We start from the raw sequence: 26,040 nt of genomic DNA, 5'->3' as shown, positions 1-26,040 counted from the left end.
TTGACGTCTCCCTGAGCTTCACTGAGGAGGGACATGAAGCCACACTCAGCAGAACTGAAACATAAAATGGGTCTATGGGAAAAACTGCTTCCCAAAGACCAGGGAGGCCAAAGTGGGCACCATTTGGGCAAGGGCACCCAAGAGGTCCCCAAAGTCAGGGATCAGGAAACAGCTCAGCTCTTCCAGCCCACCAGACGCAGGCACACGGTTAGTTTTCTTTTTCCACAGTTTACCAAAGCTGGGAGGAAACATTTGGAGTTCAGGGTAGACAGAAAGGGGAGGGCAGAGCAACACTGGGGTGACTGGCCTGATTATATCCCAGGTTCTGCATAAGCAGATGTGGGTATCTTGGGGTAAAATGAGGGGCCTGGAGGCAGAGAAGACTGATGACCCGGGGCAAATGGGAGATACACAGACAGGGGGTACTCCATTCTTAGTGGGAAAGGGAGGCCCCACGAGGGTTCCTGGACTTACGATGGAATGAGTGTCGCCAAGAGAGGTGTCCCTGAACCAGAGTAGAACTGTGAGGCCCAAAGGCCATGAATACAGGACACACAAAGGGACTCCAAAGTACACCATGGACCTTGGATGGAATAAGGGGATCCAGAAGCAGGAGCCCCAAACTCTGGCCCATGATGGAGGTTCCTCAGGGAAAGGAAACCCAGGATTTGGGGAGACCTTGGACTTGGGTAGAATATAAGGTCTCAGAGTCAGAGGAGACCCAGGACCTAGGACAAAATGAAGGTCCAAGGGGCAGAATCCCTGGACCTGGGACTGAATGCATGATCAAGGGCCAGGATGTCCTTGGTAGCAGAGTGGGGAGCTCAGAGGTAGGGGAGACCCAGGGCCTGGAGTGAAATGGGGAGGAACCTAGATCCAAGGGTGACCAAGATCTCAGGCAGAAGGGAGAACTCAGTGGCCGGGAACACATGCAGGTATTTCAACTCCTCTGGAGAACCAGTAGCTGGTGACAAAACCCAGCGGCAGTGTCCCTTCCATGGCCCTCCACCCTCACTCCCCCTTTCACAAGACACAAGGTTGGTTTTTTTTTTTTTTGCTTTTTTTCATTTCTTTTTAATACAAACTTGGATCTTTGGGTGTGTCCTGCCAACAGAAAACAACAACAACAACAACAGAAGAGAAAACCCAAAAGAGTGAAAAATAAGAAAGAAAAAAAAAAAGCTCCCGCAAGAGGTTCTTCTCCCTCCCCCCCACCATGCGAATTTGCACACCACGGGACCACAGCAGGTTTACAGAATGCAATATACAATCCACGATTTATAATAAAACAGTATATACAATAAATAGGATATTGTTCATTTTTGTCAAACGACCTGTAGATAAATTTCTCAGTGCATACTTGCAGGGGCTCTGGACACCTCGGGGCCCCGCTCGCAACCTCTTGCACACGCTCGCTCTCTCGCTCTCTCTCTCTTTTTTTTTTTTGTCTTTTTCTAAAACTGTGTTTTGTTTTTAAGTTTTGTACATTTTTAAAAAGTATTTACAATTGCTGGTTTTGTGCAGAAAGGGCTCACCTTCGGCTTCTGCGTGGAGGAGATGGGCCGGGGGGGGGGGGGGGAGGGAGATGGGTCTGCAAGGGGTGTAGGGGGCAGGGTGGGAGGCAGAGGGGCAGGCGCTCCTGCCAAAGGACGATGTGGACGCTGGGAGGGATCTTGGCGTTGGTTTTCTGAAAGCTGCAAAGAAACACAAGAGAAGAGGCAGGAGTGAGCGGCAGGCATCGACTGCTCTGAGATCAGGGAAGTGAAGAGGGAGACCCTCACCCAGCTCCTCCTAGGATTCGTCCGGGAAAGCTACCCATCGTTCTTTCTCTTGAAAACTCAGACCTGCCTTCTCTGAGCCCAGTTGACCCATCTGTAAAATATGCACGTCCAAGCCCCAAACCACAGGGTGAAGCAGGTGCTGGTTGAGGAGCTGGGGTTCCAGGCAGTGGAATTTGTTAAGAGCTTGGGCTCTGGAATCAGACACAGCTGAGTTCAAATATCAGTGCTACCCTTTAATAGCGCTGTGACCTTGGGCATGTTGTTGGACTTCTGTGAGCCTCAGTTTGCCCATCTGTAAAAAGAAGATAACTGAACTACCCCACTGGTTTGTTGGGAGGACTCAGTGATATAGGGCAGAGGAAGCCTGGTCCTTAAGTGCATAATAAATTACACTGATTACTATTCATTATTATTTTTCTGGGGCAGTTGGGCTCTCCAAACCTGCTTCCTCATGTCATGATGAGTTTAGTAATTCCCCCAACTTAAGCTGTTCTGAGGAATGACATCATGGAGAGGGCAGGGCCTCAGCACACAGCACAGGTGTGAACCACTGCTTTTATTTCTTCTAAATCCAATCCTCTTCTTACCAATGCCATTTTGTTCCTTAGAGAGGTGAGGTGAGGAGGAAGTCTTTCTCAGTGAAGGAACAGAAACTGCCCAGCACAATGCCATCTGTGTTGGGCTTAGCCCTGCCTTCCTGAAGCTCAGACACTCCCAAGGTCCCAGTTCCTCCCATCGCCAGACACTCGAGATTGGAAGTACCCCTTTTCCCCAGACAGTTCTCATTATGCTTGCGGGGCCCTGGGGATCTGACTTCCCTACCCAGACCCCCAGCTTGGCTAGACCCTCTGGATTCACAGCTCTGCTAGGGTGAGTGAGAAGGTCCCCTGAAGGACAGGGTTGGGCTCGGGACTTCCTAAGAGCTCCAGTCATTAGCCTGGTCCTTTCGGACTTCTGTCCTCCTCTCAGAGCCCCAAGACACACATCTCCCACCCTCAGTGTGCAACCATCTCCATCCGAATTAAGGGGCGAGGTGAGGATGCTGAAGCGGCCTCCTCAGGTTCCTTAGGAGCCCATCAGTCCTCCCCCACACCAGCAGGAACCAGGCGGCGACAGAAAGCCTTTCCTCCCTTGTACTTTCTTGGCTTCCCTTTCTACCAGAACCACATTTAAATTCTGCTCAGCCTTGGCTGCTGTCTGCTGGGCAGTCAGCCCCAGGGACGACTTTTGTCCTGAGGCTGGACTTGCCAGGACTACCCCAAGGTCCAGGGGAACCAGGTGGGCTCCTGCAGAGGCAGGGCAGCACCCCATTCTGGTGGATCAGACCAGGTGGCAGGCAGAGGCATGGGAGAGGAGAAGAGCTGCATCTTTGTTAAGCTGTCAGGTCGCCTGCAGTTACAGGAGGATGGAATACTAGCCGTAGGGGCGAGCGGTGTGCCTGGGAGGGTGACAGCTGTGCTGCAATGGGGTGATAGGTAGAAAAGCAGCTCTTGGGGCAGGGGCTGCTGTTGGGATGAATGCAAGCTCTCCACAGTCAGGCGGTAAACAGGCTGCAGAGACAAGAGGGGGGTCTATTAGGGAGCAGAAGGATTTTATCTGGGGTAACTGCTTGAGCCAGAGGGCTGGGGGCATCTATCCAGAGGACAGCTCTATTGCGGTTGAAGAACAGTTGCCAAGCTAAAGAACCTCTAGTTGGGGTGTTGGGTAACAAGGGAAGGGGACTTTAGGATGGGCTGCTCCAAACCACTGGCAAACTGATATTGTCCAATGCCAGCCTCCTCTGCTCCCTCCAAGGGCCCTGGGGCAGGCTGGGAGCCTCTGCATAAATCCCTGCACCCCCACCCCCACCCCCACCCCCGGCCCTTAGCCACTGCCAGTGACCCTCTCTAAGCCAGGTCTCCATGGTGATCTCAGCCCAGCAGGCGGCTCCTGCCAGAACCGTTCCCGCGGTGCCTGCGGCCAGGCAGCAGGAGGCTTTCTCACCCTCTGCTAAGCCGCCCATCGCGTCTCACCTTCCTCCTCCCACTACCCTCCCCAGCTTTCAGGACTTGGCCAGCCAGAGACTTTGGCAGAATCTTCAGGATGGGAGCGAGTGGGGGAGGGGGGAATCAAAGCCCAAAAGCCCCAGGGTTCTCATGGAGGTGGGAGGAGAACGCTGTGGCTGTGTGGAACTCTGACCTCACCAGGTTCAGCTCTCCACAAAGCAGGACCAGACACCAACACGCAGCCCAGTGCTAGGCACTGGGGACAAAGCAGAGACCAAGACCGATCTGGTTCCTGTCCTTGAGAGGCTCGCAGATAGAGGGGAAAGCAAAGCAGACCCCAAACCAGGTAATTACCATGCAGGGAGATGGTGGCTGTGCCACGGAAGGTCCTGGGGAGGCAGCTAACCTGGTCGTGGCAGGAGAGACTGTGGCTCTTCAACCACCACTGAACACTGCCCAGCACATGCTGGGGCCGAGACATGCGCTGACTGAATGACAGAGCGGGGACTGACCTGAGTCTGGTCAGCATGCCAAGGTCCAGCTTGGGCCTTGCACACCTTCAGAACACCTCCTTATACCACCCTGTTACCACAGCTACAGTACCCTTGTCATCCCGACCTGGCTCCTCCAGGGCAGCAACCTGTATGTGGTACTGCTGCACACCCAGCACTAGCACGCACCAGCCCCCAGCACACCAACCACTGTTACGCAGACTTCACCTTCTAGTGCCTCCGTGACACACAACTGCAGTCACATTCCTCTGAGTCCTCACGCTCCGGTGGTTTCACCATCTGAGGTGCAGGGCATTAAGTGGTCTCTGCCTGTCGGGGGGGGCACTGGCAGCACTGAGGGACAGCTGAGCAGAGATTCAAAGTGCTGCAGAGCACATATAAATCAGGTTGTCCAGAGAGGGCTGCTCTCCTCCGAAAAGGAATCTATATTTGTGCTTTCATTTAAGCAACCAGCAAACATGTATTCGTGCCCACTGGCTGCCAGGACATGAGTTAAGGTCTAACCTCTACTCTCTGGTCTCTACTCTCTTGAAAGGGTCCAATGTCAAACAAGGCAGTAGAGCAGAAGGCAAAAAGAGTGCATGAGGCCGGGCAGGGTGGTTAACGCCTGTAATCCCAGCACTTTGGGAGGCCGAGGTGGGTGGATCTCTTGAGGCCAGGAGTTCGAGACCAGTCTGGCCAACATGGTGAAACCCCATCTCTACAAAAAAAATACAAAAACTGGGCCAGGCGCGGTGGCTCACACCTGTAATCCCAGCACTTTGGGAGGCTGAGGTGGGCGGATCACGAGGTCAGGAGATCAAGACCATCCTGGCTAACACGGTGAAACCCCATCTCTACTACAAATACAAAAAATTAGCCGGGCGTGGTAGCGGGTGCCTGTAGTCCCAGCTACTCAGGAGGCTGAGGCAGGAGAATGGCGTGAACCCGGGAGGCAGAGGTTTCAGTGAGCCGAGATCACGCCAGTGCACTCCAGCTTGGGTGACAAAGCAAGACTCCCTGTCAAAAAAAAAAAAACAAAATAAAAACAAAACAAAACAACCACACACACACACACAAAACTAGCCAGGTGTGGCGGCACACACCCTGTAATCCCAGCTACTTGGGAGGCCAAGGCATGAGAATTGCTTGAACCCGGGAGGTGGAGGTTACAGTGAGCTGAGATCGCACCACTCCACTCCAGTCTGGGTGACAGAGCAAGACTATCTCAAAAAAAAAAAGTCCATATGAATTTGAGAGACTGATTTCATGTGTGGCCCAGAGTAAGCCCCTTCCCTCTCTGGGCTTCAGTTTTTTTTTTTTTTTTTTTTTTTGAGATAGGTTCTCACTCTATCACCTAAGCTAGAGTGCAGTGGCACAATCATGGCTCACTGCCACCTCCACCTCCCAGGACCAAGCGATCCTCCCATCTCAACCTCTTGAGTAGCTGGGACTACAGGCACACATCACCACACATGACTAATTATTTTATTTTATTTTTCATAGAGACAAGGTTTCATTATGTTGTGCAGGCTAGACTTCAAACTCCTGAATTCAAGCAATCCACCTGCCTTGGCCTCCCAAAGTGCTGGGATTACAGGTGTGACCCACTGCGGCAGCCTGAGTTTCTATTCTATAAAATAAGGGAGTTGAACAGGTGATGGGAGAGATCTTCAGGCACTGGGATGGTGCCCCACAGACAAAGAGTCAGAGGCAAACCACAGAGGCTCAAAGCCTGATCCATGCCTGTAATATTTTTAGGCAGCCAGGCCTCTGAGTCACCTCCATGTGGAGAGGATACTGCTTCCTGGGGGCTTAGCCCACAACTGGTATGCAGAAGTACCGTTAGAGAGGTGGACCTGGAATTCACTGAATTATCGATGAGGCTGGGATTACAGGTGCGCGCCACCATGCCCAGCTAATTTTTGTAGTTTTAGTAGAGACAGGGTTTCACCATGTTGGTCAGGCTGGTCTCGAACTCCTGACCTCGTGATCCACCCACCGGGGCCTCCCAAAGTGCTGGGATTATAGGCGTGAGTCACTGCTCCCGGCCTGAGAATTTTTTCAAATGTGTGTCCACTACTGACCAGAGGTGCTCCTTAAACTCTAGCTCTGCCAGCCATTCCCTCCTTAAGGTTCTTTCCCTGTCCCTGCAGCTGTGGGGCAGTAGGACCAAATGGGGTTCCCCAGCCTTGTGTGACCCTGTGACTCTACTAGCTCTCAGAGCCTCACATTCCTTACCTGTCCTGGGAGGAGGCTAGCTTCACCTCCTCCATCTCTCTCTTTCTCTCTCTCCCCCCTCTACCCTGTGGCTGGAGATGCCATATGTAAAGACAGGTGTTCCTGACAGGTTTGTGTAGGACACGCAACTGAAGTGGAGGCTGAGGAAAGAGCAAGAACCATGGAACCAGGCAATCCCCAGGGGCCCTTCCTGGCTCTACCTTCCGTGCTTCAATGACCAGGTGGCTCTGAGTCCTCAGGCGAGGACCTTTCCCTCTCTGTAAACCGGAGGGATTATGCTTGGAGACATCCATAGGCCCAGTGAGCCCTGAAAATTTGAACTGGTTTATTTACACACCCCGTCTTCTATTAGGAGCACTTTCTGACGACAGGGTGAAATTGTCCCATCCCGTTCCCCAGGGCTTAACCTTTCCTCTTAGAATTCTCCCTATTCTACGTGCTTTTCTTCAACTCAAGTTTAAAAAAAAACAAAAAAACCTGAAATGTCCCAGGCATGATGAGACACTGGGTGGGGGAGGGGAGGACGGTGCCCAGAGATGAGTAATCGCCCTAAAGGAGTTGATGGCGTGGCAAGGAGGGCATTCCCAGGAAGGGCTGTCACGGATGCAGAAAGGGTGAGAGATTAATTGGGCCTGAGAAGGACTCTGGAATGCTTCTTGGAGGAAGTGATGTCTGAGTGAAAGATAGGAACTGACAGGTGGGAGATGGCGTAGGAAAGGGCCACCCAGGCCAGGAACAGCAGAAGCACAGGGCATCTTTGGGAGCCCAGCCCTCCCAGAGCTCCCTCCTGTTTCCACACATGCTCCTGGCTGTTAAGGGAGGGTGTGTCTGAGGAAGATCGGGGCTGGAAAAAAGGTTGGATGCCAGGACAGAAGCCTGGAATACCTTGAATACCATACTGGGAAGCTGGGCCTTTATTTTGTAGGCAAGGAAGGAGGCTGGAGAGGGAAGGATGCAATCAGAAGGTGCAGAGCAATGGAGTCACAGGAGCAGATGTGTTTTAATCAATTCATCCAATAAATATTTTAGGGACTCCAGACACTGTGCATCTAAAAATGCTAAAAAAAAAAAAAAAAAAAAATACCAAGCACTTTGGTGGCCATAATGGGGAGAATGAACTGGGGGCTGGGGGTGGGGTACATGCCTGGAGCAGGGAGGGAGTTGGGCCAGAAACCCAGGTGGCTGAGCTAGAACTAAAGCCTCTGAAGTCTCAAATTTGTCAAGACCCATTCCCTACCTCCAGGAATCTCCTGCTGCCTGCCCTGCTCACAGTGGTTTTAGAGGGTGGTCCCTGATCCTTCTCGTGGGAGTGCCCCAGGCCCTGCTCTACAGAGTGATGCTCATGTGGATGATTTTTTTTTTTTAATTTTTATTTTTTTTTGAGATGGAGTCTTGCTCTGTTGCCCAGACTGGAGTACAGTGGTGTGATCGTGGTTCACTGCAACCTCTGGCTCCCAGGTTCAAGCAATTCTCCTGCCTCAGCCTCCCACGTAGCTGGGATTACAGGCACACACCACCACACCTGACTAACTTTTGTGTTTTTAGTAGAGACGGGGTTTGACCATGTTGGCCAGGCTGGTCTCGAACTCCTGGCTTCAAGTGATCTGCCCTCCTCGGCCTCCAAAAGTGCTGGAATTACAGGCGTCAGCCACTGTGCCCAGCCCATGTGGAGGTTTTTTTTTTTTTTTTTTTTTTTTTGAGACGGAGTTTTTGCTCTTGTCATCCAGGCTGGAGTGCAGTGGTGCAATCTTGGCTCACTGCAACCTCCGCCTCCTGGGCTCAAGCAGTTCTCCTGCCTCAGCCTCCCGAGTAGCTGGCACTACAGGCATCTGCCACCATGCCCAGCTAATTTTCGTATTTTTAGTAGAGACGGGGTTTCACCACGTTGGCCAGGCTGGTCTCGAACTCCCCACCTCAGGTGATCCTCCCACCTTGGCTTCCCAAAGTGCTGGGATTACAGGTGTGAGCCACTGCCCGGCAAGGAGGTTTTAAACAAACACCTGTAAAAGGCTGCAAACCCTGTGGGGGCAGGGCACTGCCTGTCTTGCTCAGTGATACCCTAAGAACCGGATACAATGCCTGGCCCCAAGCAGGTCACTAGCTCATGTGTGTGAACACAGAATTCATCTGTGTTCTCCCAGCCTTTCAGCACAAACGCAGTGCACTATGGCAGCAAAGGTTATGCTGACAAAGATGGCACAACTGCCAGGGGAAAAATCATGACATATTACAGTCACGAGAAAATATTTTTCATATTTGCAGTGGGGGAGAGGATTGGTGTGCATAACTGTGATGACAGGGTTTCTAGCTGAGCCAGGTCATTTTGTCCTTGGGTTCCCCAGGGAGGACTCGGCCCAATTGCTAAAGCAAAGAACTAGGTGCTATCACAAAGGCCTCCCCCAAGGCCCCAAATCCACACTAGAATACAAGCTCCTTCCTAGGAGGGGCACAGGCGAGGGAGGGCCGGCTTTGTGGTCCTGCGCGAAGGTACAAGAGGCGAGGGTTGGAGGTGTGTGACTCACACAGGCTGGTCAGAGGCCTCAGAGTTCAGCCTCTGCGGGGTATTTACCTACCCATCACCAGCCACTGACTACGTGCTCACTGTGTACCAGGGACCTGGCCAAGGGTTTCACGCGTAATCTCGTTTAATTCTCACAAGAGACGCAGAGAGGTGACGTGACTCATCAGGTGACATGACTCACCAGGTCACCTGGCTGGTGAGGGATGGAACTGGGTTGTGCATAGAGGCCTATCTGTGTCCACAGGCAGGCTCCCAGCCACCACCCTCCAGTTCCGTGGCCCTGCTCTGGGACGTGGGAAGATAAGAAAGAAGGAGGGTGAGTCGGTATGGTTGTGGAGAGATTACATTTTCAGGAAATGAGGGCTCAGAACAAGGCCTGGCCTAAACATGGCTGCAGGAGTGGCAAGAGATAGGATCAGAGGGAGGATGGCCTCAGAGAGTGTGGGGAAGAACTTGTGCCCAGAAGAGTCAGGGCAGGACTGGCTGGGCCCTGACGTAAGGCCTCTTGCTCAGAGTCACAGGCAAGATCAAGTGACCTCTCGAGGTTTCAAGACACGAAGAGACAAAGCCCAGAGCAGCTGGGGCCTGGCCCAGGCCCGGGCATGCCTGCTGACCCCGGCTGGATGGTGGCCTTGGAAACTGCTTCCTGCTCCGGTCAGGCCCCAGCCGGAGTAACCTTGGAGGACCTGTGACATTTCTCTTGGCCTCAGGTCAGGCCTGAGAGGGAGCAGGGAGGGGAGAGGGACTCCAGATTCCTGAACACCTTGGAGGGCCCTTCGTACCCTCCCACCCCTGTCCCCAGTGTCTGACAGGGCCGATCTTTAGCCCACAGGGCCCAACGTGGAGCCAGTCTGTCTGGCTCTACTTTCCATCTAGAGGCCTGGAGAAGATGTCTGCACAGGCCCAAGGCCCCCTCCTTGCTTGACCCGTTCTGTTCCCTGTCCCATCAGCCACAGCTCTCAGATCAGTCGGGCCCCACATTCCCCATTCTGTCTCCTCGGAGCTTTTATCTTCTAATTCACATTGGGATGTGACCTGCCTTTGCCCACAGCTCCCTCTGCCCAGAATGCCCTTCTCATGGTCTCCATGTGTCCAAACCCTGCCTATTCTTCAAGGTGGAGCTCAAGTGCAGCTTCTTCCACAGAACCTCAAAATCCATTTAAGATGTCAGACCCAGCAAGAGCTGTGGGGATTGGGCCGGGCGCGGTGGCTCATACCTATAATCCCAGCACTTTGGGAGGCTGAGGCAGGTGGATCACGAGGTCAGGAGTTCGAGACCAGCCTGACCAACATGGTGAAACGCCATCTCTACTAAAAATACAAACAAATTAGCTGGGTGCGGGGCGCACCCCCATAATCCCAGCTACAGGAGGCTGAGGCAGGAGGATCACTTGAACCCAGGAGGCAGAGGTTGCAGTGAGCTGAGATCGTGCCACTGCATTCCAGCCTGAGTGACACAGCGAGACTCCATCTCAAAAAAATAAATAAATAAATAAATAAATAAATAAGTTGTAGGGATTGTTCAATCCAATCTGTCCTTTTGCAGACGGGGAATCAGGCATGGGGAGATGAGAGGCAGCCATATGGCAGAGTACCCAGGCTCAGGAGGGACAGTACTGGGTTCTAATCTTGGCTCCACTATTTGCTAATGGATCCCCTGGGCAAGGTTCAGAGCTGCACCCATTTCCTCAACTCTCTCTAATGTGGTATAGGGCGGGAGGCAGGGGGTTGTGGTGGGGTGACACATCCCACCTCATAGTCTGCTGTGAAGGGTCAGTGAGGCAGCGTTACATAAACAGCCCAGCACAAATGTCCCTTTTCTCATCAAGGGAGCAGAGGGCTGACTTCTGACTACAACACCCAGCTGCCTGGTGCAAATCTTTGTTTCTCACTGCCTCTGGGCACCTGCCACTCTCTACCAGGTGTTTTCAGGTTCTCTGTGTACTTGTTTTAGTTTCCTGGGGTGGAGGCTGAACTGGAGGACAGGGGCCATGTCTGCTTTGTCTCCCCAGTACCCAGCACTGGATGGACACATAGGGGCTCAAGCTGGGAAACTAAGCTCAATTACTGCTTCTCCAGCGCCTGGCGTCAAAACCGCTCACTGCTATTGGTGAATGAGTGTGTCCTTGTCCTCTCTGCTTAAGCCCTCTGTTGAGAGTGGCAACTCCCTGTATGAATTCTTTTTCCTTACCACTCTCTCTGTATCTCCAACTCTTTCTCATTCCCGTGATTTTGATCATCCCCTGGCACTGGGGGGTTGCCCTAGAGCCTGTGTGCCATCTTAGAGAAAGGGGGCAGCCCTCCCACCACCTTGGTCTGGGCCACCATCACTGCGTGTGTGGACTTCTGCAGTTGGTCTCCCTGCTTCAACCCTAGCCCTGCTCCATGGTGGCCTGGGGAATTCTGGCAGGGAACTCTTCAGTGGATCCCAGTGTGTCTGGGAATGAAGTTCGGACGCCTTCCAACGCCCCACGTGATCTGGACTTGCCTGCCTCATCCCCTCACTTAGCTTTACTGCCTTCCCATAGGCAGTTTCTCAAAGCTGAGCCCCTTCCTGCCTCCAGGCTTTCCACACTGCTGTTCCCTCTGCCCAGAATGTTCTTCCCATTCCCCGCCAGTTGTCCAGCCCCATCATTCCTCAGGCCTCAGCTTCAAGGTCTGGCCAGCATGCTGTGTGCGCTCACAAGCTTCTAGCTTTTTCCTCTTACACAGTGCTTCCCACAGCTGGAATCATCCACGCTTAATGCCACTGTTTGCTGTCTTTCCCTCTAAATGGGAAGCCCCCTGAGGACCAGTACCTCATTTGTGGTGTTCACTGTGGTGCCCCCAATGCCTGGCTTCTAGTGGGTGGTGCTGGACAGATGTCTCTAGAACAATGGAATGCATTGGTTTGAGGACAGCGCAGTTAACTCCCAGCCCTGAGTGGGGAGCAGGGCCAGAATGTGGGGCTGGATGGCATCCCAGTTCCTCCTGCGTTCAGGCCTCACTGGGTGGTTCCATTATGTATTTCACTGAGCTGTGACCTGCCCAAACACCCAGCCCCCACACCCATCCATTTTCCCACCCAGAGCCTGGGAGAAATGGTTTTTGGATTATTTCACATTTCTGGATTATCCATGAGACATCTCCCCTCCAGTGAGAGGGATCAACAGTTTGACATTTTAAACCCTAAGCAGCTTCTCCCTGGCCTGCTTCAGATCTGAGGTTCTGCTGCTTGCAATGAGATGCATGGGGAATGGAAGGCCGTTTTAATCTTGGCCTGGCTTCATTAGGAAGGAAAAGATACTGCCAAAAAAAAAAAAAAAAAAAAAAAAAAAAGTTTGCTTCATTGTCTCTGCCATACAGAGCTGTGAGAGCCTAAGGGATTATCAAAGTAAATTTCCTTGGAAAGATAGGGAAACTGAGGCACAGAGAGGGACAAAAGCTTGGTCAAGGGCATGTGGCAAGTTGGTGGGCAATCTGGGAATGATCCTCCCCGAGGCCTCCTGACTCCCGCATGCTGCCCTTTGTCACCTTCAGGCACCAGGGGAGCTAGGGTCTGGCAGAGAGCGGGCAACAAGTTTCCACTGACATGACTTCAGGACCCTGAGTCACCCCGGCCTTGAATGGCCTCCCAGAGCACGGATGGGACTTTCCAGGAGCCCAGCTACTCCTCCAGGAAGAGAAACTCCTAGGAAGCTTCAGTGGCAGCAGAGGTGAAGGGTGAGGGGCACAGGTATGCCCCCAGCCTGCCCTGCCACCAACCACCACATCTGGGACAATTCTGTGACAGATCTGTTGTCCAAAAGCGGGGCCAGTGGCGGCTGTATTTCTGGAGCAGGCTGTTCTTCAACAAGATGGCTCCTTCAACCTTGTTCTCTTTGATCATTTTGGGGGCATTTTCTGTCTTTTATTTTCCTTTTTTAAAACACCAAATCTTGAGAACACTAAAACTGACTCCAACTAATGAGGTCACAGTACCTGATAAAAACAGTATCGAAACATTTAACACTCTTTAACTGAACTCTCAGAAAAGTCTTTGGTTTCAGGAAAGGGACTGGCTTTTCTAGGGTCAAAATACCTTGCCTGAAGATAGTCTCACCGGTTGCAGGTTTGCAGGGACAGTGGGATCCCAGCACCCCTTCTCCACTTCTGGGTCCCTACCCCACATGCTCCCGGCCACACCTAGCCTATCTCAGGCCAAAGATGTTGGAAAATAGCCTTTGGGGGTACCTTGAGAGGCCAAGAGAAGACACTTTGGGCCATCCTGTGAAGCCCTTGCAGAGTGTGTGACCATGCCACACTGGCCACTCTTGGCCTGGCCCTCACCAGGCTGCCTCTTAGAATCGATGAAGCTCCCAGGGGAATGGGGGTGCCAGCAGGGCTGATGCTTTGGATAGGCCCTGGGCAGACGACCATCCAACCCGCTCCTCCCTTCACCTGTCTCACACAGGGCAACGCAAATGCCCGCCCTTATCAGCGTATTTCCTGGGAAATACTCACTTCCTACCCAAGACATAGCATGAACAAAGAATTGAAAGCTTGATGAACCAAACTATGGGGACCCATTCAGTGTATAGTCCTCTGGCCATTTCAATTAACAAGACCCCCTGAACATCCAAGCCCCCTGCTGAGTTCCCAGCCCAAGTACCCCATCTCCTTCTGAGGCTGTCCGCAACAGCGAATCCTCAATCCCTACGCCCTGCTGTCGGTCCCCAGCCTCGCCCTTAAGTCCTGCATCTGCTTCCTGCACTCCATACTTTTGTCCTTGCCTAAGCTCTGATGTCCTCTCCCCACCCCCAGGCCTCTGCCCACTGCGCCCGCATCCCCAGACTCACCCAGGAACAAAACCTCGCGGTCCAGTCGGCACTTCAGTTGGCACTACAGGGACGTGACGGTGAATGTGTCCTCGGGGTGAGGTTCCGCCATGGGCCCCAGGAAGCCGCTCTTGGGGCCCCCACCCAGGCCAGGATGCGCCTGGGGCATAAAGCCTGGGTACCTGTAGGCGGTGTCCTGCAGGGGCAGCAGCGAGTCCCTCGGCACGGGGGACAGGGTCAAGTCACTAAGGAGTGGGCAGCCATAGCCAGCAGCGGCTGCAGCAGGGCCACGGGGTGGGCCAGGGGGCCGGGCCATTTCCAGTGGCTCCTTGTCGGCCTTGGGCGTGGCTGGTGGGCTAGCCAGGTGAGGGGCACTGAGGCACGCGGCCTCCGTCCTGCCCAGGAAGTCAGCCAGCAGCCCTGTACCCACCTTGCCTTCATAGGGCGGGCTGCGGGCAGCCGAGCCTGGAGGGTACCAGTATGCTGTGCCCTTGCAGCTGGGGGAATCGTAGTGGGCCTGGCCCAGCGGCAGGTCCCGGCAGCTCAGGTGGGCCTGGGCTGCAGCTGCGTGGCCCAGGCTTGCCCCCTGGAGCCCATGCTTGAGGGGCTCGCAGGCAGCCAGCTTAGTGGGCGGTGGTCGCAGCTCTTCCTTGAAGCCCAGTGTAGGCGAGCAGGTGGGCGAGTATGCCTTCTGCAGGCCGGCGTCGAACACCGTGGGCGGGTGGGCCAGCGGTGGGAAATGCTTGCCATCAAGCTCGGGAGCACCCAGGCTGGGCGAGTCGCAGTGGAAGCCTTGGCCGAAGGTGCCATCAGAAGGCGTGGACGGGTTCATGGAGTAGGGTCCTATGAAGTCACAGGGGTCTCGCTCTCCCACGCCGAAGGCCCTCGACTGTGAGGGCAGTGGTGACATGCTGCTGTCCCCGCTATAGTAGTCCAGGCCTAGGTCAGGACTGTCCTGGAACAGTGGGTTGACCGGCTGTGGCTTGGGGATGAACTTGGCTTTGGCCGCTGCGCCACCCCGCTCCTTCTTGGCTGAGCAGGCCCCACCGCCCCGTCCACCTCGCGGCTGCCGGGGCCCAGTGCTCCGTTTGGATGGGTAGCCTGAGGCAGCGGCAGAGGCAGATGTTGGGAAGCCCAGATGTGAGGCCTCGAATAGGTCCACCTTCTTCCGCCGTCCACGGCCCGGCTTGGAGCTACTCTGAAAGAGGACACTCTGGTTCCAGTTGTAGCCGGGGGCAGATGATGCCTCGTTCCAGTCCATCATCAGTTTCTCCAGGCTGGACAGGCTCGACTGGCCCTCACTACTTGAGGCCTCGCTGTTGGCACGCCGAAACCCGCCGCCACCGACCGGCTGATTGAACTGGGTGCTGTCGGAGGATGACTCGGAGAAGGTCTCTGACACAGCCGTCTGCTGCTTCACCTTCTGTGGTGTGTAGTTGGAGATGTCCAGGATCACGTTGGGCTCGCTGACATGGCAGTCAAAACTGGGATTGTAGAGCTGACTAAAGGCCTCTGAGGCCCAGTCCAGGCCTCCATAGCCCTGCCGGAAAGGCCACTGAGAAGCCCCCACAAACTGCCGACAGTTCTCGGGCGAGGGCTGGAAGGAGGAAGAGGAGGAGGAGGCGGCAGAGGCTGCAGAGGTGGCAGAGGCTGTGGTGCCCTTAGGCACCATGTAGCCGCCGGGCGAGACTGTGCTGGCCCGGCTGTCACAGCGCAGGGGCGTGGGGGCTGAACCAGAGAAGGGGGCCCCCTCAGAGCTGTTGAAGAAGGAGGCCTTGCTTGGTGGCAGGCAGGGGCCCCCAGTAGGCGGTGGGGCATAGCCGGCGCTGTGGGCGCTGCTGGGTGAGGCAGGGAGGCTGTTGCCGCTGCCATAGGCAAAGCTGCAGTCCTTGCTGTTAGCGCAGTCCTGGCCTGTAAAGGGCTTAGCCGGGGCAAATACGCTTTGTCCAGCCCCGTAGCCGCCATACTGGGGCAGGTAGGTGTTGGCAGGCGGGTGGGTGGTAGGTGAACGGGCCACGGCTGAGGGCGGGGGAGCCAGCTTGGGGAAGGTCTCGACTGCCCGGCAGTCTGAAGTGGCCGGAGTTAGCCCGTAGCTCGCTGCCCGTCCTGGTGGGAAGGTCTGGCGCGTGGGCAGGACAGGCTGGAAGGAGGGGTCCGCCCCAGCCCCACCACTACCCACTGCCACTGGGCTGGCCTTGGCTCCCCGGCTAGGGAAGGTGGCAAGGCCCCGCTGGGCAGGTAGGGCGCTGGTGGGTGGCCCTGTATAGGTGCCTGATGCCTTCCGGGACTCTGGGCGAGAGGCTGAGAGGGCAAAGTCCAAGAGATCGGAGGAATCATCCGAATCGAGCAGCGAGCGAAAGTAGCCGGTGAAGAGGTTTTGGCGCTCCTGGCTGAGCTCGGTCTGGCCTGAGGGCGCGCCCGTGCTGTAGTAGCTGCCACGGCCTGAGGCTCCGCTCTCCAGCCCAGTGGAGGCAAAGGCCCGGGCCTCGGTCCCCTGAAACCCACAGTTTCGGCCAGCTTGCCCGCCTGGGTGCCCGTGGTGAGGGGCCCAGCCACCACCCTTATCTCCGGCCCACTCAGCACCCGCCTCCCCAAAGCCTGGGCCACTGGGCACCTGCTCTGGGAACAGAGTCCCATTCTTCCGGGACCGTCTCTTGCGCTTTGGCTTCCCAGTCACAGCGTCTACCTCCCCCCGGCCCCGTTTGCGTGGGTGCCCCAACTCGGTAAGGCCAGGGCCCCCCACCCCAGGGGCTGCCACGGCCACCACCTTCTTTTTCTTGCCAATGCCCTCAAAGAAGTCACTGAAGGAGCATCGGGCTGACTTGGCCGCATGGCCCCCACCCCGGCCACCAAAACCACCTGCTTTGCCCCCACGCCGCCGGAAGCCCTGCACACGATGCAGGAAGTGGGAGATGCTCTGGGTGTCAGGGGCCTGGTGCACTGACTCCGGCTCACTGGGTGTCCAGCAGCGGGGTGGCGAGCACCGTCCAGCGCACTGGCTCTGGCGGTTCAGGAAGGCCAGCTTGGCCAGGACGTCTGAGTACTCGGCCTTGCTGTCGTTGGCGTCTGCCGCATAGGATGGCTGGGGAGACGCCAGCTTCTGCTTCCGCCGCCGTCGTTTCTTCACCTCTGGCATGGCCATGGTGGCTGCTGCCACAGTGGCTGCCTCGGCCGCCACCACAGCTGGCTCCTTGGGCTTGCCAGGACCCAGCAGCAGGTTCTTAGGAGGGCGGCCACGCTTACGCTTAAGAATAATGGGCATCTCACCGGGTGGGAACACCACTACCACGTTCCGCCCGTTGTTCTTCATCTTCAGCAGCGGGGTGGGCTCAGCTGACACACGCAGGCCTAGCTCCTTGCCCTCCACACTCAGGCTGCTGCTCAAGGAAGACACTTTATATGTGGTCTTGTTCCGTCGACCGAGCGATACGGGGATCTTGGCCATCTTCACCACCATGCGCCGCACGCCTCGGCACTTGCCTTTGCGGGTAGAGACCACTGGGGTCTGGGAAGATTCTGGCTTCAACTCTGGGACTGAGACCAGGCCTGGGCCTGGCAGGGCAGGGAGTGGAGGAGGCGGTGGCGGTGGGGGTTCGGCCAGGGTGGCTGCCAGCCCCGTGGGCATAGGCAGGGGCAGTAGGCGGCCCTCGGGTCCGGCGTCCGCCTTGCGCCCCCGTCCGGCTTTCCGCCGGCGACACAGGATCTTTGGCCTATCAGTACGCCGCAAGGCGTACTTGGGGTGACCCTCAGGCCCGGGGGGGCCGTGCGGTGAGCACAAGTCCAGGCGCAAGGGCTCGGCCAGTGGGCAGTGCCCCAGGGGCTGCTGGGGCTCCAGACGGCGACCTGGGACGTCAAGCAGCTTGGGCAGGGGGTCGAGTGCCTGGGGGTCAAGCAGCTGCGACTCCAAGGAGTCAGGCAGGGTGTCCAGGGCCTGGAGAGCCAGGCCCGGCAGCCCCAGAGGATCAGCAAGAGGTTGCAGGGGTGGCAGCTCCAGAGCTTCCCCGAGCGGCTCTAGTGCCTGTGGGTCCAGGAAGCGGGGCTGGGGGTCCAGGAGCTGAGGCTCTGGCTCAGGAGATGGTGGCTCGAGGGCCTGGGCCTCTAGCAGCTGGGCCTCTGGGCAAGTGAGGGAGGCCAGCTCACTAAGGATGTCGGCGTCAGCAAGTTCTGAGTAATCAGTGCTGTCTGGCTCAGGCTCTGGGGGCAGACCCGTGGCCACAGCCGTGGCTCCGGGACTATGGCCTTGGCCAGGCTGGGGACTATCCCTAGGCTCAGGCTCAGGCTCGTAGAGGGGGTGGCTGGGCCGCTCTGACTTGGTGTGTGGGGTGGCCCGCTCCTCAGGGCTACGGATGCTGTTGGCCAAACTGGGTGAGGAGAAGAAGCTGTACTGTAGGTCACCGGGTGGCGGTGCAGGCGGGCGGCTCAGTCGGAGCCCACCACAGTCCAGGTGTACACCACTGTGCTGCAGGTCCTGGGAGAGGCGTGTCAGGTCCTTCATGATGTCAATCAGCTGCACCACTGGTCGCAGGTTCACCCGCCCGTTGTCCCAGCAGCGTCGGGAGCTGCTGCCGTCTCCGGCCGGTGTGGGGCAGCGGGCCTGTGAGACAGGACGGGCTGCCCGTGGGGGCAGCGGGTCGTCCCCCTTGGCAAGGACTGGTGGGCGCCGGGTGCTGGGGTCCCGGCGTGGGGGTGGGCGTGGGTTCTCGGAGAAGGCGTGGGTGGAGAAGGCCTTGTCGGGCGGGCTGGCAGGGGGCCGGGTGGGAAGCAGGGGCCGGGGGGTGGGGGGGCCGCCGGGGTAGTACTTGGGCTCCCGGAGGTAGTCAGGAGAGCTGCACACGGCACTGGAAGTCACCACCAGGCCCTGGGGCTTCACACGCATCCTGACCTTGTCCTCCGCAGGCCGCCGGGCGGGGCCGGGGCTGACATGAGGGTGCGAGAAGCCGGGACCAGGACCTGCCAGGCAGGAAGAGCAGGAGGCCCCTTACTGAACACCGACATCCTCATCAGCTTCCCATATCCTCGATGAGCTCCTGGACCCCTCCCTCCTGAGGTCTCGTCTCCTTACCAAGCTCCTGTCCCCATCCTAAGCCCAATCCCCTTGCTGACTCCCAGCCTTTCTCAAACCACCATATGTACAGCAAGCCCCTCATGGGCCCCAGTTTCACTTTTTTTTGAAAGAGAGTCTCACTCTGTCACCCAGGCTAGAGTGAAGTAGCGTGATCTCAGCTCACTGCAACCTCTGCCTCCTACTGCAAGCGATTCTCAGGTGTCAGCCTCCCAAGTACCTGGGATTACAGGCATGCGCCACCACGCCTGGCTAATTTTTGTATTTTAGTAGAGTCAGGGTTTCACCATGTTGGCCAGGCTGGTCTTGAGCTCCTGACCACAGATGATCCACCCGCCTTGGCCTCCCAAAGTACTGGGATTACAGGCATGAGCCACCATGCCTGGCCCAGTTTCACTTATTGACAGCTCATCCCCTTTGGAAATCTGGCTATGCGCTCAGGAAGAACAGGACCCCTGCCTTTGAGAGGGAAGCACATCAGCAGGGTGATCAAACTTAAGGAGAAGGCCAGGAAGCTCTAACAAGGGCACGGCCTTCCTGCTTCTTACCCCCAAAGGGCTCCATGAGAACCCCCACCACTCACCCTCGGCTCTGCCGCCTGGGCTGTCACACTGTAGATCTCTGTGGGCAACAAGACAGGCAACAGATTTGAATTCCCCAAATGGTCCAGTGGCCGCAGCTCAACCCCTGCCCACCGGCCCGGCCTCCTCCAGGTACCACCCCCGGCTCCCTCAGCGCTCCGTCCAGCGCAGACACCCGGCTGACCTGGAAGAGAGAGGGCCCCCGTGCCTGGGGGCTCTGCCAGTCGCTGGCTGTCAGCTGGGGGTGCTGTGGAGCAACTTCGGCCTGAGCCCAGGCCTCGGGGCGTGGACAGCGCCTGGAAAGGACCATCGCAGCTCAGGTTTAGTGAGCACCTACTGCGCGCCAGGTACTGGGCTGGAAGCTGTCCAGGCATCGTTTCATTTAATTCTTCATACCAATCCTGTGAGGTAGGGGCTATTAATAACCCCATTTTGCAGATGAAGAAATGGAGGCTCAGAGATAAAGTAACATCATTCATTCATACACTCATTAGTTATGAAGTACCTACTTTGGACAAGGACTGGACAGACAGACACTGATCAGATCATTATAAATTACTTAATTACTAGTGGGATAAGAGCTGCAAAGAAAAAGTGAAGACGCCTGAGGTCAGAGCAATCACACGGGGAGTCAGCAACAATAAAAGTCTATAGTTTGGGGACATTTTCTGTTGCCAAACACTGGGCCAAGCGCTTTATATAGATTATCTCACCAAATTCCCCATACAAACATGAGATCAATATGATTATCTTCCCCAGTCTTACAGAAACTATCCCCTGGAAGATGGTAAACACCATAAAAGCAAGGATATCTGTCCTATTCACTGCTATATGTATTTCCCAACACTCAGAACAGCACATGGCCTACAGCAGCATTTTAAAAAATGGCTGTTTGGCCAGGTGCAGGGGCTCACACCTGTAATCTCAGCACTTTGGGAGGCTGAGGCAGGAGGATCGATCGCTTGAGTCCAGGAGTTCGAGACCAGCCTGGGCAACATAGCGTGACCCCATCCCTACGAAAATTTAAAAATTAGCTGGGCATGGTGGTGCACATCTCTATATCTCAAGAGGCTGAGGTGGGAGGATCGCTTGAGCCCGGGAGGTTCAGGCTGGCTGCTCTGAGCTATGATCGTGCCATTGTTCTCCAGCCTGGGCAGCAGAGTGAGATCCTTTCTCCAAAACATTAAATTTAAAAAGTTTGTTGAATGAATGAACCAACGAATAGGTATACAGAGCAATCAACCCTGCCTTTTCCCTTTAGGCTCTTTCTTCTTCTCCAGACCCAAGAAGGATGCTGAGGGAGGGACCCAAGAGTGTGAAAAGGGACAATCTCTGATCCTTCTTCCACCTTCATCGGAAAAACTCTGCTGCTCCATCCTATCTCTGGTCTTGCCCTAGCCCCTGCTACATCCTCTCAGAGCCCTATCTATTTCACCTTCATAGTATTTATCGCAACTATCATCAATTACTTGTGTGACTGGCTGTTTAGTGTGTCTCCTGCAACAGTGTGGGCTCTTCAGGAGCAGGGATCACGTCTGTCTTGTTTATCGCTGTATTGCCTGACCCTAGGGCCTGGGCTATGAATGCTACATAAATATTTACTGACTGACTCCCTGAGCTGGTCAGGGCAGAGCTGGGATTTAGATCCAGGCATGTCTGACTCCCAAAGGAGCCCGAGGACTGAGGGCCATGGCTGATTCCAGGAGCTGGGATCTCAGGGAGCAGGGAGCTGAATGGACCCCAATACTGTGAGGGTCTTAAAGACTGACCTTGACGCCTGCCTAATGTTTGGCTCTGACCTAGTACTGGGTCACTGAGACCTATGTGCCAGAGACTCATGTAGACTCTCCCCACCTACCAGTGCTGTCACCCCACAGGAAGACTGCAGAGCTGTAGGGACAGGATAGAGTAGAAAGAGACACTTCTCTGTTCCCCTTTGGGGGATGGCGATTTGCAATCTACAAAGCACCCCCCTACACATCTATGACCCACTGAATCCTCACAGCAGCCTGGGAGGCATGATTTATTATCCCCGTGTTACAGGGGAAACTGGCTCAGAGTGGATGTGTAACTTGCCTGAAGTTACACAGTTGCTAAGTGGCAGGATTTCTAATTCTGCCTTAAGTCCAAAGCCTCCTTCCACTCCCAGCTCCTGTAACAATCCTTCAGCCACTTCTGAAAATGCTCCTTCTAGCGCCGTGGTCTAATTTAAGACTGGGAGGAACCTTAAAATTATCTAACCCATTGGCTTCCAAAGCCTGGGCCTGGGGGAGCTGTGTAACATTCCAGATACCCAGGCCCTAGTCCAGGGGAATGTGACTCATAGATGTGAAGGGACACCTGGGAATCTGTATTTTTAACTAGCTACCCGAGTGGGTACACTTTCTAGTGCCATCTCATGCCCCTCCCATTTTACAGATGAGGAAACTGAGACCTGAAGAGGGAAAGAGACTTTGTCTGAGGTCACAAAATGGCACAGGAAGGGCCCCCCCCCCCTTTTTTTTTTTTTGAGACGGAGTCTCGCTCTGTCACCCAGGCTGGAGTGCAGTGGCCAGATCTCAGCTCACTGCAAGCTCCGCCTCCTGGGTTTACGCCATTCTCCCGCCTCAGCCTCCCGAGTAGCTGGGACTACAGGCGCCCGCCACCTCGCCCGGCTAGTTTTTTTTTGTATTTTTTAGTAGAGACGGGGTTTCACCATGTTAGCCAGGATGGTCTCGATCTCCTGACCTCGTGATCCGCCTGTCTCGGCCTCCCAAAGTGCTGGGATTACAGGCTTGAGCCACCGTGCCCGGCCGAGGCCCTTTTATTGCCCACCCAGGTGGAACATCCCTCTATTCAGTCTTCCTTCTCTCTCTGCAGGTTCCAGGCCTCAGCTGCTCCTCGTTGTCCCACCTACTGGTCCCACCTACTTTGCTCTCTCCCAGGCCTGGCTGTGGACCTGGCCCCTCCCAGGTCAGGATCTCTCTAGTTCAAGAACTTGGAGCACTGTTACCCTCGCAGGGAAGACAGTGGGTAACACCCTCACAAACGAGAAAAGGGGCTCAGACTCTGGAATCTCCAAGTCCAATTTCCAACAGTGTGGCTGCGCCGTGGCTCCTGGCACCCACTTGGAGATGACCACCAGAAGCCCCCTCCCTCCCTTACTGAGGGTCAGGCTAGCTGAGCCTTCTCCGCTCTGGAGACCTCCCAGCTGGGGCCTGAGGGTGTGATCTTGGCAGAAGAGAAAAACCTCCTCTCTGGTGGTGGCTTCTGTTCCATCCACCCGTGAAGACCTCTGGGCACGTCCTCCTGCCAGGCCTCCTGAGGCTGGCCACTGCTCTCTTTTGCAGCCTCCAGGATCTGAGGGAAGCAGCTGGCTCCCCTCCTCACCACACCCCGGCGGCCATTCTCTTGGATCCCTCCCAAGGGTACCACCTAGCCCTGGTCTGGGGACAAAGTCAAAGGGGTCCTTCTGTCTGCCTGTCTGCTGCTGGGTCAGTGTGTCTGAGCTCGCCCACAGGGACACCAGCCGGCTGGGAGGGGGCTGGGGGCCCCAACCTGCTGTGCACAGTGCCGGGAAGCGCCAGCCCACATCCTTGAGTCCCCAGCCCCACCCTCCCCGGCTGTGGCTGTGACCACCCCACCCGTTCCCCAGCCCTCCTTCCCCTCCCCCACCCACTGCCTCCCCAGGGGAGCCAGGCTGCCAGCCCCAGCTCTCACTTCCGGCCTCATGACCCTCTCTCCAGCTTGCACACTCCTCCTCCCCCACCATTTCCCTCCCAGCCTGGTTCGAAGGCCCTGGGATGTCCTCAAATGGGAAACACCGCATCAAAGGGGCCATTACTCCTGCTCTGAGACCTTCCCATCACCTCCTTTTTCCTCCAGCGGCCTTATCTCTCAGGATCTGCCCCTCGGGGACTAGTCCTCACCTCTCTCCACCTCCTTCCCTTCAGCCACCTACCTGCCCACACAGTAACACCTGAAGATCTTCTTTCAACCTGATCCCAGGAACAATATCATAACACAAATAACAATGATGGCAATAATAATGGCAGCTGTCACTCATTTGGCATCATTTAAATAGAGGCACAGAGAGGTTAAGTTATGCCCTTAAGGACAAACAGCCATCTCACTGAATTCAGCTGGTGTCTGAATTTAGGTAGGGCTTCTCTAAATCAAACTGCTTCGGTGTCCAGAGATTCAGCCCCCTCCCATGCAGCCTCCTCCAACTGTCCCAGTCCCAACCATCAGTTCTAATTTTTGACTTCTAATCTATCCTCCTCTCAGCTTCTAGTCACCACCTCCCACCAACAGCCATCCAACTAGATGCACTACTCTCCCTCGCCACTAGGTGTCCCCTTGGAGCCACTGATGCCCCCAAGGGGAGCTGGCCCTGCCCCACCCCCTGGGGCCATCAGGGGCCCCCCCCCCACAGCACAGCACAGCACTGCACACCCCACCCCACCCTACCCCCAGCCACACAGAGCTCCTTTGTGCAACCCTCGCCCACCCCCTTCCTCCCTGGAGCGGGGCACCTGGCAAGCAGGTCTGCCCTAGAACCGCCCCCTGCCAGCCCCCTGCCCTGGGTGCCAGGTGTGCGGGCGCCACCACCACCGCCAGCTCTGGCTGGACCCGAGGGTCACCCTGCTGGCGGCCCTCCCTTCCTCCCTCCGAGGTCACCCAGGGACTAAGCTTCCCGCCCTGCTCCGCCCCCCTCCCCTCCTGCCCTTGGCCCTTGCAGACTCCCGTCCTTGTCTTTCCTTCTGTCTCCCGGAGGACTCCCCTCCTCCAGCCCCACTAGGCCCTCCCTGCAGCCTCTCACCCCCGCCCCCCCCCCTCCCCCGAGGGCTCCCCGCTCCCCCCCCCCCCCCCCCCCTCCCCGCCCAGGTCTAAAGAACTCCTCCTCCTGGAAAGTTGCTGCTGGAAAGGAAGTGACTTCAGCGATTTGGCCACAAGGCTGGGCACTGCTGAGCCCAGCTCAGCTCAAGGCTTGCCCAACCCACCTCCAAAGCACAAATGGAGCCACATGTGCACATCACTCCCACTGTGCATCCAGAACCCTGGGCACACACACAGCCAGTGTACACACAGATCCCCGTGTGCACACACTGTACCATCGCAGTGTATTCAGATCTTGTCTATACACACATCTCTCCAGTGTACACTAGCACCCTTGCACACACACCATCCAGTGTGGCACACACAGTATCCCCACACCTGCCTAGTACACACCCAGAATCCTGCATATTCATACTCCCATGTACCACATACACAGTCCGTGAACACTCCCCAGCCTGGTCCACTTATACAACTCTTGTATATTAGCCCATGTGCACGGAAGGACAGAGCCCACCACACACACCTGCTTGCACACAAGCTTGAGTGCCCTGTACATTTACAGTCGGATACACACAGCCTTGCATCCTCCCACGGCTGTACCTCCCCACCCTTACAATCCCAGGAGACTCCACCCCCAGACCTCAGGCCCCAGGAATGCTCCTTTGGAAGTTGGGTGGGGTCCCCAGGCAGGCTCAGCTCTAGGGAGCTTCCTGGAGCCGGAGGCTTCATGTGTCAGTTCAGGGAGTTGCCTCTGCAGGGCAGGGCAGCTTCACCTGGCTCCGCAGCTCCTGAGCCTGGGTGGGCTAACCTGGGCCAGGAGTAGTGAGGTGAGTCCTGCCACTGCCCCCACCCCCCTCCCTGTCCTGCAAGGGCACCTGAGCATACCTGGGCTACCCAGGCCCTCCCAGCACCTCACCTTGGCCTCCCAGTTCTCTGCTTCCACAGACTCCGGTAGAGAGGTGTCCTGGGGGGTCAGCAGCTGCACACATCAGGCACTCTGGTTTCCACCTCTGCCCTGAGTCCTGGTCATTGTCACAACCCCTTTCTCCTCCCAGTTCTCTCAGGTCATCAAGGCGCAGGGAAGAGTCCTCAGGCTAGGAGGTAGGACTCACTGTATATCCATGAGCCTCAGTTCCCCTTTCTGGATAATGGGGAGTTTGAGTAAATGTTGGGTTAATATGTTTTGATTCTGTAAAGAACCTCTTTTTGACCTAAGCTGGGAGGAGATCCCTGTTGGGACTGGGAGGCAAGTTCCCCTGATCCCCACTTCCTGGGGGTGGCCCAGGCCCAAGCCTGACTTCCCTGCACCCTGTTACCTGAGCAGGCTGTGCAGACAGGCCCGGCTCAGCAGGAAAGGCCTGTCTTCATCAGCATCTCCAGGGTGGTCTCTGTAATGGCCTGAGCGTCGCCCCGCACTCGGGGCCCTCTGCACATGCTCAGCTGGGTAGGCTCTGGGGTCCAGGCCGATGGCTTGACAATCAGGCAAGCTCCCATCTGTGGAAGCAAACACAACACCACAGAGATAAGCATGGACACAGGGTAAGCCAGCCAGACAGCAGGGTGCAGAGGGACACCAAGCCGGGAGGCTCTCATACATGGAGTCCCACCCAGCTCCAACCTCACCCCATTATCCCACCAGGGAACTGTGAGACACTCTCTCTCGCTCTCTCTTTTTTTTTTTTTTTTTTTTTTAGACGGGGGCGTCTCCCTCCTTCCCCCAGGCAGGAGTGCAAGGGCGCCCGCCCGGGCCCCCCGAGGCTCCCC

General features: G+C 56.2%; 1 protein-coding gene across 9 annotated transcripts in view; it reads right to left on the bottom strand.

Annotated features, from left to right (window-relative positions):
- Positions 1 to 1,042: 1,042 nt before the first annotated feature.
- AHDC1 (AT-hook DNA binding motif containing 1) overlaps positions 1,043 to 26,040 on the bottom strand; it is a 70,929-nt gene continuing 45,931 nt past the window's right edge. For 5 of the 9 annotated variants that reach the window (XM_023219506.2, XM_023219507.2, XM_023219505.2 and 2 more), the window contains 6 exons: positions 25,593 to 25,770; positions 25,193 to 25,417; positions 19,643 to 19,754; positions 19,461 to 19,498; positions 13,837 to 18,765; positions 1,043 to 1,694 (listed from right to left, as the gene is read on the bottom strand). In XM_023219506.2, the coding sequence (XP_023075274.2) occupies positions 13,880 to 18,691 (4,812 nt within the window). In that variant the 5' untranslated portion in view covers positions 18,692 to 18,765; positions 19,461 to 19,498; positions 19,643 to 19,754; positions 25,193 to 25,417; positions 25,593 to 25,770 and the 3' untranslated portion in view covers positions 1,043 to 1,694; positions 13,837 to 13,879. Of the gene's footprint in view, positions 1,695 to 11,817; positions 11,887 to 13,836; positions 18,766 to 19,460; positions 19,499 to 19,642; positions 19,874 to 25,192; positions 25,418 to 25,592; positions 25,771 to 26,040 lie in introns of all 9 variants that reach the window. The other 4 variants (XR_002733178.2, XM_026457227.1, XM_023219508.2 and 1 more) reach the window with 4 other exon arrangements.

Source organism: Piliocolobus tephrosceles, chromosome 1, assembly GCF_002776525.5.
Source record: "Piliocolobus tephrosceles isolate RC106 chromosome 1, ASM277652v3, whole genome shotgun sequence".
Classification (NCBI taxonomy): Eukaryota; Metazoa; Chordata; class Mammalia; order Primates; family Cercopithecidae; genus Piliocolobus; species Piliocolobus tephrosceles.
The sequence above is the reverse complement of the archived record's forward strand: the minus strand, read 5'-3'. Positions and strand labels throughout refer to the sequence as shown.